Raw genomic sequence first — 16,412 nt, forward strand, 5'->3', positions numbered from 1 at the left:
ACTTAAAACCCCCTGTAAGCTCAACTCTAGTATTTCTCAGAAAGGCCATTATGTTCATGATGCCCCTTTTGCCTTATATAAGCAGGTGCTCAACAATTATTGAATGAGTGTCTGCCAATCCAATGGATGCACTTTCAAAAATTCCTCCGTACACTCACCCTGTGATATAGAACTTTTTAGATTATGCCCTGCTTTCATGTACATTACCTAATGTAATTATCATAGTATATATTTTTATCTTTCATTGCATTCTTAGAAGTTTTCCAATATCTTAAATTTATTTAAATGATTCCCTTTCCTAATTCATTGCCAGGAGAGTCTCATCATGTCTTTTATGTTACTATATATACAGTATATGCACAAAAAGTGCTTTCTTGAATCAAAGAACCATGAACAGAAAATAAGCTAATGTCATATAAAAGCACACACACACAAAACCAAATTTTCACATTTTTAAAAATATGCTTTCTGGAATATAGATCATTAAATACCAGTAAATGCAAAAGTCCATATGATACAACCAATTTGCAACATATTACAGTTTTATATACATATTACAACATATTACATACAAACTATGTGTATATGGCTTAAAATCTAATCAAAATAAAACCAAAACACTCTCAAAAGTGTAAGAAGAAACTTGTTTACCTCACTGACTCGTTTATCAGCCTTAAGTCTTATTACTCTTTCCTCCTTTAACTGCTTTAGGCACTCCTCCAGTTTTTCCTAAACAAACAGAGTAAATATTATGATAATTCGTAGTATAATATCCAAAAGCCTTTCCAGCTATAGGTCTCATCAGGATTTAGGGGCAGAGCCAGAAGTGAACTCAGATTTTAGTCTGCTACTGGTAATATCATACCATGCTAGTGAAATGAATTATCAAAATCTATCAAATTAGCATAGTAAAGATTTATTTAAATCCCACTCTTTCCAACATAAATTTGTGGCAGCCCACCATAAAAGCCATATGTGTATAACATAGTAAGTCAGAAATAAAAAGTTAAGACCAAGAAAGAAAAATTCTATTTTTATTTGTGGGTCTCTTTATAGTAGGAAGTCCTATTAATGAACATGCTTAACATAACTGAATTGCATAATTGCAGATTCAAAAGCATTTTTTTAAAAAAGTAATCACTTTTAAAGCAATTTACAGTCAAGCACTGTTCCTGGAGTTCTCTGCCCATTAAATAATCTAATCATCAAAACCCTAAGGGGGGGGCTTCCCTGGTGGTGCAGTGGTTGGGAATCTGCCTGCAAATGCAGGGGACACGGGTTCGAGCCCTGGTCTGGGAGGATCCCACATGCCGCGGAGCAACTGGGCCCGTGAGCCACAACTACTGAGCCTGCGCGTCTGGAGCCTGTGCTCCGCAACGGGAGAGGCCGCGACGGTGAGAGGCCCGTACACCGCGATGAAGAGTGGCCCCCGCTCGCCGCAACTAGAGAAAGCCCTTGCACAGAAACGAAGACTCAACACAGCCATAAAATAAATAAACAAATAAATAAATTTAAAACCCTAAGGGGGGCTTCCCTGGTGGTACAGTGGTTAAGAATCCACCTGCCAGTGCAGGGGACAAGGGTTCGAGCCCTGGTCCGGGAAGATCCCACATGCCGCGGAGGAACTAAGCCTGTGTGCCATGACTACTGAGCCTACGCCCTAGAGCCCATGTGCCACAACTACTGAGCCCGTGTGCCTAGAGCCCGTGCTCCGCAACAAGAGAAGACACCGCAGTGAGAAGCCTGTGCACTGCAACAAAGAGTAGCTCCCGCTCAACGCAACTAGAGAAAGCCCGCGAGCAGCCACGAAGACCCAGCACAGCCAAAAATAAATAAATAAAATAAATTTATATTAAAAAAAACCAATAAGACCCTACGAGGAAAGAATGATCACTAACTCCATGTTATTTTACAGATGAGGAAAACACAGGCAGAGAAGTAGCGTAACAGCCAAGGTCACACCACTAAGTAGCAGAGCCACACTGGGAACTCAGGAAGCTGGGTGCCATTCCTGTTCACGGAGGTGGTAGTCTTCCCATCACCAAGGTCAATGAAATAAAATGAACACTGATAAACTCTCTTATGAGTTTTAAGAACTAAGACACTCAGGTCCTCGAATTGGGGACACTGCTTGCAATAGGCAGAATTCTATAAGAGCCCCTAAGACTCCTACTTACTGAAGTACACAAACCTTCCAATCATCCAATCAAACCCTAAATCTAGGTGCTGGGGTGAAGGGATTTTGCAGATGTAACTAAGGTTCAAAATCAGTTGATTTTTTAAGATAGGGAGATTATTCTAGGTGGATGTGACCTAATCAGGCACCTCATAAAAAGGACCTGAGGGCTTCCCTGGTAGCGCAGTTGTTGAGAGTCCGCCTGCCGATGCAGGGCACACGGGTTCATGCCCTGGTCCGGGAAGATCCCACATGCCGCGGAGCGGCTAGGTCCGTGAGCCACGGCCGCTGAGCCTGCGCGTCCGGAGCCTGTGCTCCGCAACGGGAGAGGCCACAACAGTGAGAGGCCCGCATACCGCAAAAAAAAAAAAAAAAAAAAAAAAGACCTGAACTCTTCCTAAATTGAAGTACAAAAGGGACAAGAGGGAGACTCTCCATTGCTGGCTCTAAAGAAGTCCAATGTTGCAGCAGGGAAGGCAAGCGAGAGGCCTCTAGGAGCTGAGACTGTCCCCCGACTGAGAGCCAGCAAGGAAATGGGGACCTCTGTCCTGCAACTGCAGAATCTGAATTATGCCAACAAGCCGAGGAAGCTTGGAGGCATTCTTTCCCAGAGCCTCTGGATGCTAACACAGCCAGACTGACATCTTGATTTCAGCTCTGTGACCCACACAAACTATGGTGAACATCCATCGTTTGCGGCTCAATGTCTTATACTTAAATTTCACGTGCTTTAACACTCTCAGGAAGGACCCCACATGTTCCCGTGTGTATCTGAACAGGAAACCCAGTCACGCTGTGCCTGGACTTCTGACCTATGGAACTGTGAGCTAGTAAAATAGGTACTGTTTGCAGTCAGTAGGAGTGTAGTAAAAGAATTAATATTCTACTCAACCTCCAGGTTCGTGAATAAAATAAATGATTGTCATTGTTTTAGGCCACTGTTACGGGATGGTTTCTTATGCAGCGATACACAATCAGAATACCTACACTTATGCAAACAGTACGGTATATTTATACCTTTTAACTGCTTTGAACAATCACTTAAAGAATGAGGAACTCTATTATATGCCATCATTGGGAGAGGAACTGGTATCACTTTCTGGAGAGTGGCTTTTGGTACCTAACAACAATCCTACATCAGGAGTTTACCCTAAGGAAATCAGAGATGTGGGCAAAGATTTATGTACCAACATGATGTCATAAGATTGTTTATAACCAAACCCTAGAAGAAAGCTAAGAGCCTCCAAATTGGGATTGGTTTAAACAAAAACAGCTCACCGTATGAAGGAATGTGCTATGAAGCCACTAAGAAAAGAATGACAACAGGTCTCAACCAGAGTTAATGAATGGGCTTCAGGAGTTCTACATTCAAAATATATCTGTGCGTTTTTCCTGGGAGATGGTGCATAAGCTTCATCAAATTCTCTGATGTAGAAGAGTATTTAGTGATAAGACAAAGTATTTTTCATACTTTTTTAAGACAAAAGAGCAGATCAGGTGTGTGTACATGCAGAGGTGGCTTTTATTTCCCTCAATAAGTTGTTCATTGCTTTCAAAAATTTGCTCAATGAACATTTTTTTTTTTTTTTTTTGGCGGTACGCGGGCCTCTCACTGCTGTGGCCTCTCCCATTGTGGAGCACAGGCTCCGGACGCGCAGGCTCAGCAGCCATGGCTCACAGGCCTAGCTGCTCCGCAGCATGTGGGATCTTCCCAGACCAGCGCACGAACCCGTGTCTCCTGCAACGGCAGGCGGACTCTCAACCACTGCGCCACCAGGGAAGCCCCTGAACATATATTTTTATATTTAGAACATATTTTAAAAATTGACAGTCTAATAACTTCAAATTCTTTAATGTTTCATTACTAAAGCCAGCCAAGTTTTCAATGGCGAAAAAGGGAAAAAAATTGCAAAATTCCTCTGCTTTTAATATAATGGTTTAATAAATCTTCTAAAACTGATTTCAAAGAAATTCTAAACAAATAAGCAAACAAACAAAAAAACCTCACCACAGTCAGAGGAAAGTAGACTAAATATTCCTGACTGGTTCTAAATAGCACATCAAAGTGCAATTACATGAAATAGTTTCTCCCTCTAGTGGAGGGAATTAGAACACAGTGTTAAATTTTTGTGAAAAAGTGTACCCTCCTCCTACAAAGTATTCATAATTCATGTCCCTTATATGGAAATATGGAACCAAAAAAGTTAGAAAGTAAAATTGCTTGATATTCTATTACTTAAGTAAGACTAATGATAAGGCTTTGGAATAATTTTCCTTCCTGTCATCTGCTCTCCTTCCTCCCTTCTGTACACTGGCTAGGGTGATTTTTCTGGGACAAAGCTCCCATCATATTGTATATTAAATTTTATGTTCAACTTTTTTCCATTTAACATTGAAATAAATCATTTCTCATATAATCAGGGGATTCACAACCTTGATTTTTTTTGTGGGCTACAAAATATTACACTGAGTGGGTTTACTGGTTAACCATTTTACACATTTAAATTCTTTCCAACTTTTCAATATTATAAGACAAAATAACCGTTTTTATGCATGAAGGCTTTTTCCATATTGAGAATGACGTTCTTGCAATAAATCCATAAAAATGAGTTTGAGATCAAAGCAAATGAACATTTTTAAGGCTCTGAGGTACCTATCTCCAAACTTCTTTCCAAAAGATTTCTAAGATTTTATACTGCCATCAGTGATGTATCACTTGGTATATAACTTCTACTATAACTGTTGGCTTACCTCCTCACTTAGAGTGCAAGTTATTTGAAGAAAGGAGTGTATTTTATTAAGTGTTTATCCCCAGCACCTGTGCCTAGCACAAAGTAGACGGTCAATAAATAATTGCTTAATAAGGAAAATCCCTGCCAATACAAGATGTATGTGTATGAAAGATAGACTGTATGTTTTTTTCTAACTGGATAGATGAAAACTTGTCATCTTCTTTAATATACAATTTTTTTGCTTATAATTAGTAATTAAATTCTCTTTTAGATTATATTTAAAAAATTCAGATTCTCTGAGGCAAATGGGCCTGGCCCTACCCATTAGCTATATAACCTTGGACAAGTTCTGTAACTCTAGGTCTCAACTTCCTCATCTATAAAATGGAGATAAGCTCCCATATCACAGAGCTCTCGTGAGGATTACATGAATTAAAACACATATAAAATTAGAAGAGTGCTTGGTACATAGAATATGTTCAGTTAATGGTGAATGAATGAACATGCGAACGCAAACAGTAGTGAAGGGCTTAAAATGAAATGGTCTCATCCCACTCCCACATCCAGCACTCAAGAAGCGACCGATTCTTTAAACAGGTTTTTAACTGTAAAATACGATATGCGTACTGAGAAGCGCACAGAAAAAAACTGTCAATGTGACAAATAAAAAGAGAATCCTTACATAACCACTACTCAAATCTGAAAGTATTGATACTTGTCAGCATCTCAAAAACCCCCCATATCCTTTTCTCATCACAAGCTCCTTCCCTCTTCCCAGTTAAACACCATCCTCATTTCGTGACAATCATTTCCCTTAACCTGCATGCATCCCTAACAAAATAGTTTAGTTTTGTCAACATCTAACTTTATGTAGAGGATCATAGTATATGAAGTCTTTTCTATCTTATTTCTTTCACTCAACATTGGTTTACAAAATTCACCCACATTGCTGCCTGTAGCTCTAGTTCATTCAGTTTTATTGCTTGATAGTTTTCTCACTGTACGAATACACATAATTAATTTAATTTTTTTTTTTTTTTGCAGTATGCAGGCCTCTCACTGTTGTGGCCTCTCCTGTTGCGGAGCACAGGCTCCAGACGCGCAGGCTCAGCGGCCATGGCTCACGGGCCCAGCCGCTCCGCGGCATGTGGGATCTTCCCAGACCGGGGCACGAACCCGTGTCCCCTGCATCGGCAGGCGGACCCTCAACCACTGCGCCACCAGGGAAGCCCTTATTTAATTTTTGACTCTTAATGGACATTTGTATTTTTTTCATTTGTGCTAATGCAAATAATGCACACGAATCCTGCTGTACCAGTTATCCTGGTGCATTTATACAGGGCGGGGGTGAGGGCTGCTGGGTCACGGGGTATTTATACACCTTCAGGTGATGGAGAGTGCTAAATGCTTTCCAAAGTAGTTGTGTTGATTTATACTCCAGTATAAGCAGGGTAGAAGATTCCCATAGTACTCCAGGTCTACAGTACCTGATACTACCACACTTTATTTATGTATTTGTCAATCTGATTGGCATGTAGTTTCACTGGTTTTGACTCACTTTTCTCTTATTACTTAATGAAGTCGTACGCTTTTCCGTGTTTACTGGCTGTTTGGATTTCCTTTTTTTATGAGGTTTAAGTCAACTATTGTTATTTTTAAATTTTTAAATTATTATTTATTTATTTTTGGTTGTGTTGGGTCTTCATTGCTGCCTGCAGGCTTTCTCTAGTTGCGGCGAGCAGGGGCTACTCTTCCTTGCGGTGTGTGGGCTTCTCATTGCGGTGGCTTCTCTTGTTGTGGAGCACAGGCTCTAGGCGCGCGGGCTTCAGTAGGTGTGGCTCGCAGGCTCCGTAGTTGTGGCGCACGGGCTTCGTTGCTCTGCGGCATGTGGGATCTTCCCGGACCAGGGCTCAAACCCATGTCCCCTGCATTGGCAGGTGGATTCTTAACTACTGCGCCACCAGGGAAGCCCAACTATCGTTATTTTGAATTCTTCTCCATTTCCAAGTAATACTCTTACATAACTATTTTCTCACTAAATTTGAGGCATTATCTGTTAAGTTTCTAATTTACTAAGTAAGGGTTTAGTTCCTTTACACTCTTTCCTATGTCCACACTGCTCAGTAAAGTTATGTCATCATTAGTTATTCCACTGTTCATGATCTCTTTGACTTGTAGTGATATACTTAAAAACCTACATTGTTGATCAACTATAAACTCTCTCAACGTCATGCTTTGTAAAACGAGGACATTCATACCATCTTCCCTTTTTTCTACCTCCTGTCTACCTTCCAAACCTAGCTTTTACATTCTCAAAGTTGAAATTTATATTCTGTTCTATGTGCAGTTAAGTCTTCCGTTATTTGAGAGTCAGTACGGAGTAATGTTTAAGAGAACAGGCAGAGCGCCTACACTCAAAGCCTCAATTCAGCCCTAAATTAGGTACAGTCTGGGCAAGTTCCTTCCCTGTCTTAGCTTCCTTTTCTGAAAAGTGGGAATGATATTAGCACCAACCTCATAAGGCTATTCAGAGGATTAAATGAGTTAATATATGCAAAAACACTTAGAGCATAATATATACTAAGTACATACTAGTACACAATACATTTCAGTACATACCAAGTTAATACTAATACATACTAAGTATAGTTTAGGTTAGTTATTTGTTATTACATGCAAGTTGACAATAAAAGCTGCAAACCAAGATAGTATTTCCATTATTACAATTAAATTAATATTGCCCACTGCAGATGTACTGTGTCTCTGTGTATAGACTATACCTCCTTCTATACTGTTTCAGTGTCACTGCCCTTGTGTAGGGTGACCACATACCCCAAGCTGCCTTGGGCTGTTCCAGTTTATACCTGTTGTCCTGATGTTACAGCATTAGAGCGCCTCCTTACACTATTGAAGTGTTCTGGTTTGGACCACAAATTAGATAGGTGGTCATTACCCCTGTGTGTCACTGAAAAGGGGGACATCTATAGTGTCAAGTCTAAGTGGATTCTTCTCTTGCTCACCAATGGTAGGTTAAAAATCAAGCATAGTTTAGTTTGCTTCATGTTTATGTCAGTATAGCCTTTCCTCCTCTGGAGTTCAAGTTCCTTCTCCCCTTCCTCTCCCTCCTCCCTTCCAACAGTGCCTAATACCTAGTAAGTACAATATGTCTCAAGGTGTTTCTAAGCTCTTAATCACACAATCTCAATAGAAGCCTCTCAAATCTAAACTAGCTGCTCTCTGCACTGAATCCCCTATTACCTTCCTTCTTGGTTTATTCCCTCATTTTGCTGGATTATTTCTATAAATAGCTTAAGGTGTAGCACAGGAGGTAAATTTTTCAAATTACGTACAAAGTATCTTATTCAGCCTCCACTTATGACTGATAGTTTGGGTAGATACAAAACCTTAGGGTGAAAATTATGTGCCTGAAAAACTTTGGAGGTATCTTTCTAATGCCTTCCAGGATCCATGGTGCTGATGACAACTATGATAAAGTCAGATTGTAACTTTTTTTTTTTAGGTGACCAGTATTTTTCTCTCTGGAATGGATGTATCCTCTCAGTAGTTTATTCTATTTTATTTTTTCAGTATTTTAAAATTTCACAATGAAGGGTGTCTAGGTATGAGTCTATTTTTGTTCATCTTGCAGCTATTTTCAATCTGAGGCCTGATGTCTACTTTCAGCTGTGGGGAATTTTCTTGCCCTTTGACAGCTTCCCTCCATTTTTTTTGTGGGTCTAAAGTTTCTAAGAGTAACATGTTAGATCTCCTAGATGCAGCCTCTCTAACATATTTCTATCACATTTTCCATTATGTCTTACTTTTTTATATACTGAGAAATTTTTTAAATTCCTACTGAATTTATTTCAGCAACCATATTTTCATTTCCAAGAGACCTCTTTTGCGTTCTGACCATTCTCTTTTTAATTAACCCCCTAGTCTTATTTTATAGTTGCTAGCTCTTTTTAAACCTCTCTCAGAATACTAATTAGGGGCTTTTCTTAAATTATTTTGTTCCCTAAATTGTCCCTGGTCCTACTAGGGTATGCTTTCACTCTTTTTCCCCCTCTCTCATGTTGTAAGCTTTACTCAACTATCAGGCAAATGATATTTATTTTCTATTTAAGAATGAGCGCAGAAAGCTCCCTGAAGTCAACGACTGATTGGCTTCTTATGCAGGAAGAACCTGGGAATAACTGTAATAGCATCCCCCCGAAACACTCCTTTCTAGGGTGTAAAAACTCACGCTAGCTGCCTTAGTTCTCCCCAGTTTCACTGTTTTCAAAATGAAATCATCTCATTTCAGGAGCGTGAGGGCGGGGCTGGGAGTCCACTCCTCCAAACACAACCCTTCAATGAGCTCCCCTATTTGAGTCACGCTTTTAACTAACTCCACCCTCTCTCCTACACGCGCATCTGAGCACGGAGCTGCTTCTGCAGGTGGGGTCAGATTCCTCCTCAGTTGAAGGTGGTCCGTGTGCATATTCTAGGTGATGGTTTTCCTCTGTTCTACTGCTTCAGTTTCACACTCTTCCACTTGTCTTCCGTCTTTCAAAACTATGTTGAAAGCTCTTGATTGTTGTGGGCTTATATACTTAAACACTTTGATACCATCATTTTAGTGTATTGTCAAAACAGACAAGAGCTGAAAGGGTTCTCAGTGCATATTCTGAATCTGCTATTCTGTGGTCCCAGTGTTTAAACTTCTTGGTCTTCCCCAGCGTCTATAATTGCTTTTAGAAATACAATCTCCTTGTCTACTCGTGAAGGAAATGAACACAACACATGTAAAATGACAAGGAACGCGGGTAGATGCTCTAGGGTCTTGTCGTACTCTGCAACTTACTAATAAACCACTTACGCGCTACAAATTTTAGGTGCTCATTTATAAAACAAAAGGGGGTAACTCTAAATGAACCATAGATTACTCCTACTCTAACATTTCATAATTTTCTAAGTTCTTTTCTTAAAATTTCTCTATATTATCATTAATTTTAATTAAAAAAATAAAAATCTAACTTTCTCTTTTGAAAATCAAATAGTAATTTCCATAGTCCTACAATAATAGGATAATTAGTTCTGAAACCTGTCAAGTTTCGTATGAAAAGAAAATCATATTAAGTAATTTTTAAAAAATTAAACATGGACTTTGTAGCACAAAGACAAGGTCCCCCCAAATGGTGTTCCCTTATTTACTAGAAATTTTCAGCTCTGCATTAAAGTTGAAATAAAATAAATGTATTATTTTTGAGGTTCAAAAATTTGTTATGAAAATCAATTTTTCTTTTCTGTCCATACAAACAAAAGTATGGAATGACATTAGATATCAGGTTTATTAGGTAACATAATGTAGCTTCTTGATATTTTTTATTTTAGGAAAGGAGAATATCAACCTTAAAACTTTTTTCAACTTTACTTTTATTTAAAATGAGATCGTATTTTCCTCTTATAAAAAGAGAGTTCAACTAGAACTGCCAATTTTCTCATCTGTAAAACAAGAGCACTGAATCAGCTGACTATATTCAGAACTTAATTTCTTTATCGTATGATCACTAAGGTTCTCCCTAAACCTAATATCCTAAGGTTCTAAGGAAAGAAAAATATATTACTAATGACATGTTTTGATTTTTATTTCTTAGAGTTCAAATGTCCACCATTCACCTTGGTCTAAGCTTAAGGAACCATTCAAGGGGATACAATGCAGATGGGAGGGGAAAACAGAACCCTCACACAAGCTATGCAGTGTTGCAATAAGGCTTCCACTTGAAAAATAATCTTCTCTATAGCTTTAAAGTGATAACTTTGTACCTGCAATGCTTCTTGTTTCAAATTGATTTTCTCTGGCTCTTCCTGAATACTTTCTGAGGAATCATCGACCTCTTCGATTTCTGAGGAGGAAGGACTCTCTACTGTCACAGTCACAGGAAATTCTGACTGCTTGAAGAAAGAAAACAAGATTGTATAAAAGATAACACAAGCAGATACCAAATATTGGAGAACATTTAACAAAAGTGATCTGAGGTATCATTATTTATAAATGTCTCTCACTGCTCCTTAGTCTAAAACAGGCAATGACTAAGCAAAATTACAGGAACTTATTTTTGCTATGTTACTGTACAGACCTCTGTTGTACATGGTTAGGATTAGTAATGGGAATTGCCCATATTATTTTATTAAGTTTCTTTCGCAGAAGCCAAGTGAAGAGCCAAGGTAAACATTTTTCTCAGATCAACTTTATACTGCAAATGAAAAATTTATTCTTTACCATCAGACAAAAACAGTCTGGAAGAAAATGTAGTTTTTCGGAGGAGAATTCATCAGTAAGGGGACTGATAAAGAATCAGAAGAATAATCAGAAAGTCAACATATCTAAGCTGTGAATAATAAACATTAGAATTTTAAAAAATAAATCACGTACACATACACAACTAAAACTGACCCATCAAAAATTTCATCTTCTCATCACCCTTAAGCCCAAACTAGTGTAATAGTAATACAATTCTCCTGTCAAGCTTCACTGCCACTGCAATGTTGTTCAATATGACATTTCCAAACATTTAAAACCTGACCTGGTCACAACCCCATAAAAGTCTACAGATCATAAAGAAGTGTACTGGGATTATATAACTACGCAGAAGACAAGTCACTAGGACATCATTTTGACAACAAGCAGCAAACCCTGCAGCATAGGAAAATCCCAAAGGTAGAACGAGGCACACACCCCTCCCTCTGGGCATGCAAGGGCAGGACTGACACCCAAGGTGCTCTTCTCTCAGTCTCAGCAGTGTTGCCTTTCACAGAGCAACTATGCAGTCTCCCAAGACCACTGGGAAGGAGAATCTGACACTGACAGTATTAGCTTGCCATGAGGCCAAAAGAGAGGGAATGTGTGTGGCCTTGGTGAGAGAGCAGAGGTTTGGTATATGTTGCTTTATATTGGCTTTAAGATCAGGAATTTGTACATATAGCCCACAAACAACATTTCTTGAAAACATATGAACATTCTTGAGTATGACAGCTCCATGTGAGGGGTCAGAAATGGCAGTCAAGTTCGTTTCACTGGGTAACAGCTGATTTGTGGACCGGAGAACAGGCTTCCTTGTTTACAGACATAACCACAAGGCTGCCAGTTGTGTGCCAAATCCACACAACTACACAGTGGCATTGGGAGAGCGACCAGACAAGTTTTAAATCGATTTATTTCAGAGAGGGAAATGCTTCTTGTAAGGCTCTGTCAGTTTAAAAAGCAAAAAGAATGACCATCCCCCTTTCCCAGTTCAACCCCCTATATATTATAAATATGATAGCTACATACCTGCAACCGATTACATACATCACGAGCTTTGATGAATGGAAAACCCCTAAAAAGATATCAACAAAATGAAGTTATATCTTGATGTAAATAATCACCAGTTAAACCCAGTTAATACAACTATTTAGTATTATGTACAGTATCCATACAGAATTGTGTATGAAAATAAGCTCAAAAGAAGGACCTGGAGGGCTCTGCTATGGAGAAAACTGAGCAGAATTCAGCCGACTGGCTTGGTAATAACTCTCTGAACTGCTGAGAGGCCCCTTCAGTTCCTATGTTCAGGATGGTTGAGATTTCAGGCTCACTTCTTTAACTGGTGATATTAATCATTCTCTAATTTACCACTCCATGTGACAAGGATGGACCTGACATGAAGTGTCTCAGAAAGAAGATAGGAAACCACAGCGTTGTTAAACTCAAGGGCAAAGACTGGGGATTCAACACTATAGTTTATGCAACAGCAATTCACATTACCATTTGCAAAAAAGTAGTCAGTTGTCCAATGGGGATTATAAACATCCATTTAACATGAGCAACTGAACAGATATTTTACACAGTAACTACTTCAAGTACTATTTAAAATCAATTCTCTTTGTTTTCTTAAGCAATTGTTAACCTCCAATTTCGTGAATACTACCAGGTAAGTCACTTGAAAATAATCTAGAGCCATCTATTTCACTTAACAAGCCTGAAGCTATAGTTCAACAATTTTATTTACAGTTCTATGACAAAAATTACTATGAACAGCTATCCCCTGGATAAGTAATCAGCTAAAGCTAGTTTGACTCACTAAAGCTGATTTACTGAGTTAAGCCAGTTGGTTTAGAATAGATCTACTCCATATTTCTTTCTTTTTTTTTTTTTTTTTTGCGGTACGCGGGCCTCTCACTGCTGTGGCCTCTCCCGTCGCGCAGCACAGGCTCCGGACGTGCAGGCTCAGTGGCCATGGCTCATGGGCCCAGCCGCTCCGCGGCATGTGGGATCTTCCCGGACCGGGGCACGAACCCGTGTCCCCTGCATCGGCAGGTGGACTCCCAACCACTGCGCCACCAGGGAAGCCCTCTACTCCATATTTCTCATCCATTCTGCATTAAACTATTTCCCATGCCTAAAATGTTTTTTTTCCCATTCGTACATATCCAAATTCCTACTTCTGTGCTGTAGGGCTTGGCTCAACTACACCTGCCTTTAGTGAAACTTTTCTCACCTGCACAATTGGAGATAATTTTAGTCTCCTCGTGATGCCCACGGGTTACCTCTGTTGTGACACTTGAGAAACAAGCTGAAACTCCCAATTATTTTTTGTTTTTCTTCCTTAGAGGGCTCATTAGGCCGAAGCCATGTGTGAGTTATCTTTTTTGCTCTATAGAAAGCACCAGAGACTGCCCACATAATAGAAGTTCCAAAACAAAGAATTCTGAATGACTGAAAAAGACAGGGAATGCAAGCACGTTACCTGTTCCTTTTTGCACGTTCTGCAGTACGCCACGGCAGGAAACCAGACACACCAGGTGGTAGAGGTTCAGGAGCATAACATTCTTTACCAGCAGAGTGTTTCCTTCCACTACTTACAGGTTTCTTTGTGGCCAAGCCTATGTTTGACAAAGCATGATAAGAAGGAATCAAGATGCACCAAAGGTCTACAGAGCAACTGTCACACGTGTACACTTTGAAAGGAATCAAACAGGCACTTGACAATGGTGCCAAGGCCATTAAAAAGAGGATCTTTTTGTAAAAAGGTTTTACATAAGCCAGCATTTTTAAAAAATATAAGTTCTCTACAGTAACAAGTTATTTTAACTAAAACAAAAGTACTGAGATGTGCAGAAATGCAAAAATAAATTTTTAAAAAATCCCAAAGAATGATACATTTTATGTATCATGCAGAAACACTCAAGTTTATTGACTCTTAGAACACCTTTGGCATTTCTGAATCTCCAGGATAGAGAAACACAGATACACACCCATGACTTCTGACAAACAGAATCTTTAGAATTAGACCAAAATTTCAATTTAAGATGAATTTTTCTATGTAAAAACAATAAAAGTTATAAGACTACAAGCGGTAGGTGAGTCAACGTTACCCTCCTATAAGCCTGTCAACATTCACTGCTCATTTGATTTCATATAGAAAACACACAAAAAACAAATGAAACCCACTGGATAAAAGAGTGAAATGTGGAGACATCCTATATTTCAGTAGTAGAGAGTCAAGTATCTTTATATGAAATATTTGGTAGCAAAAACCAGACTTACGTGTTAATATTTTATTTAGAACAAGCCATATATTAAAATTCACATTTAAATATTTAATTTGTATTTACTGAAAACAAACATCATAGGTTAAAATGGTTATATTTATCCTTCAAATCTACTATATTTTATGTTATTTTATTTATTTATTTTAATAGATCTTTATCGGAGTATAACTGCTTCACAATTCTGTGTTAGTTTCTGTTGCACAACAAAGTGAATCAGCCATATGCATACACATGTCCCCATAGCCCCTCCCTCTTGAGCCTCCCTCCCACCCTCCCTATCCCACCCCTCTAGGTCATTGCAAAGCACCGAGCTGATCTCCCTGTGCTATGCTGCTGTTTTCTACTATATTTTAGCAGCATTAGGATGGAGTGCAAAATAGAGTGCATGTGGTAATATAGGACAAATATTTCATAGAGTGTAGCTTATTGATAATCACCACATGATCCTGTGTGACTTACATGTCTCTTAAAAATATATAGGAGCTCAGTTCATTTTGTGCTATTCTATTTTGTCTAACTTAATTACCCTCAAAAAAAAATGTTTATATGCATGTGGTTTGTATGTGTATACCCTTCCTTTACTTTCAGAAACTAATGAAAATACATTTGTAATAAAATTTTTTAAAATTACACTTTTCTTGTTAGGAGCTAAAAAAAATTTCTAATAAAAGTTCCCATCTTTTTTTAGGTATACATAATTACAATATAAATGTGACACAATTCACACCATTATTTCACCCCCACACTCACCTGGATCTAACTATATACCCAGTCATTCATTTGGCTTACCTCTATGTCTCCAAATAACTGAGGCAAATACAAAAAAAAGCCCAAGAAATAAAATTACTCTTAAAATAGCTCAATGAGCTCGTATACTTCAGTTACATTTCCACTTTGTTTAATCATGCTAAATAAAAAAAAATTTAATTGTTTTATTCTCATTCCATGATGCCCTATTATATACCACCAGGTACTAATATTATAGAATTCCTAATATGTTTTACATATACGTTTTATTTATATATATTTTTATTTCTAATATTATAGCAAAAGTCAACTTAGCTGTTTTAAGAATGCTTTACATATGATATAAATTTTTAATAATAATATGTAATTAGTGATATCACAAATCTTTGTATGTACTATTTGATTATTAAAATATCACTGTCTTGAAATAACTGGCAGACAAATCATAAGCTTTTTTTTGATTTAATAAACACTCTTAACAACTTCTATTTAATACACTATTGTCCAAGCAAGTTGATTAATGGAGAATCAAAAACATACACCTTTAAGTAGAAAAAAAAAAGGCTGTACTTATGAAGATGTTTACAATAGTTTATTTTAGGTTATTTCCAATTTTTCACCAATTTAAAAAATTGACCAACTCAATGAAAACTTGTGAATACAACGTTAAAAAGTATAACTATGAATCATAAAATTTAAATTTAATATGAAAAGATAAGAATGGCAAATTATATTTAAGCTATGTGGAATTATGTTTATAGACAACAGGAAGAGAAAATAAAAATGTAAATATTGCTTGATAGGATAATGAGACTAGAGGTGGTCTTTTAAATTTTTCATTCTTATGCTAATACAATACCTTTATAAAACCTAAAAATCTTCAAACAACATGTTTTTTAAAAACTGTGGTAAAATACACAAAACAGAAATTTTATCATTTTAACCATTTTAAAGTGGACAGTTCAGTGATATTAAGTCAACGAATTTTTAAAACTTTCAGATGGCACCTAAATAAAAGATGTGTTGTTGTCCATTGGTGATTTTTAATGTATCTGGTATATAACTAAAGTCACCACAAAACTTTTTTTGGGAAATTGGCAGATCATAAACATAAAAAATTTATTTTGCTTTATATTAAACCTTATTGTTTTACTGTTTCAAAATTCAAATTTACTCACAAG

The 16,412-nt window shown here is 37.8% G+C and overlaps 1 protein-coding gene across 3 annotated transcripts in view; it reads right to left on the minus strand.

Annotated features, from left to right (window-relative positions):
* Positions 1 to 16,412, minus strand: part of CEP78 (centrosomal protein 78) — a 35,930-nt gene that overhangs the window by 8,094 nt on the left and 11,424 nt on the right. For all 3 annotated transcript variants that reach the window (XM_060013415.1, XM_060013414.1, XM_060013413.1), the window contains exons 9-12: positions 13,680 to 13,815; positions 12,224 to 12,269; positions 10,717 to 10,845; positions 652 to 729 (exon numbers count right to left, since the gene is read on the minus strand). In XM_060013415.1, coding sequence (XP_059869398.1) covers positions 652 to 729; positions 10,717 to 10,845; positions 12,224 to 12,269; positions 13,680 to 13,815 — 389 coding nt within the window. The remainder of the gene's footprint in view (positions 1 to 651; positions 730 to 10,716; positions 10,846 to 12,223; positions 12,270 to 13,679; positions 13,816 to 16,412) is intronic.

This window comes from Delphinus delphis, chromosome 6 (assembly GCF_949987515.2).
Source record: "Delphinus delphis chromosome 6, mDelDel1.2, whole genome shotgun sequence".
NCBI classification, from domain to species: Eukaryota; Metazoa; Chordata; class Mammalia; order Artiodactyla; family Delphinidae; genus Delphinus; species Delphinus delphis.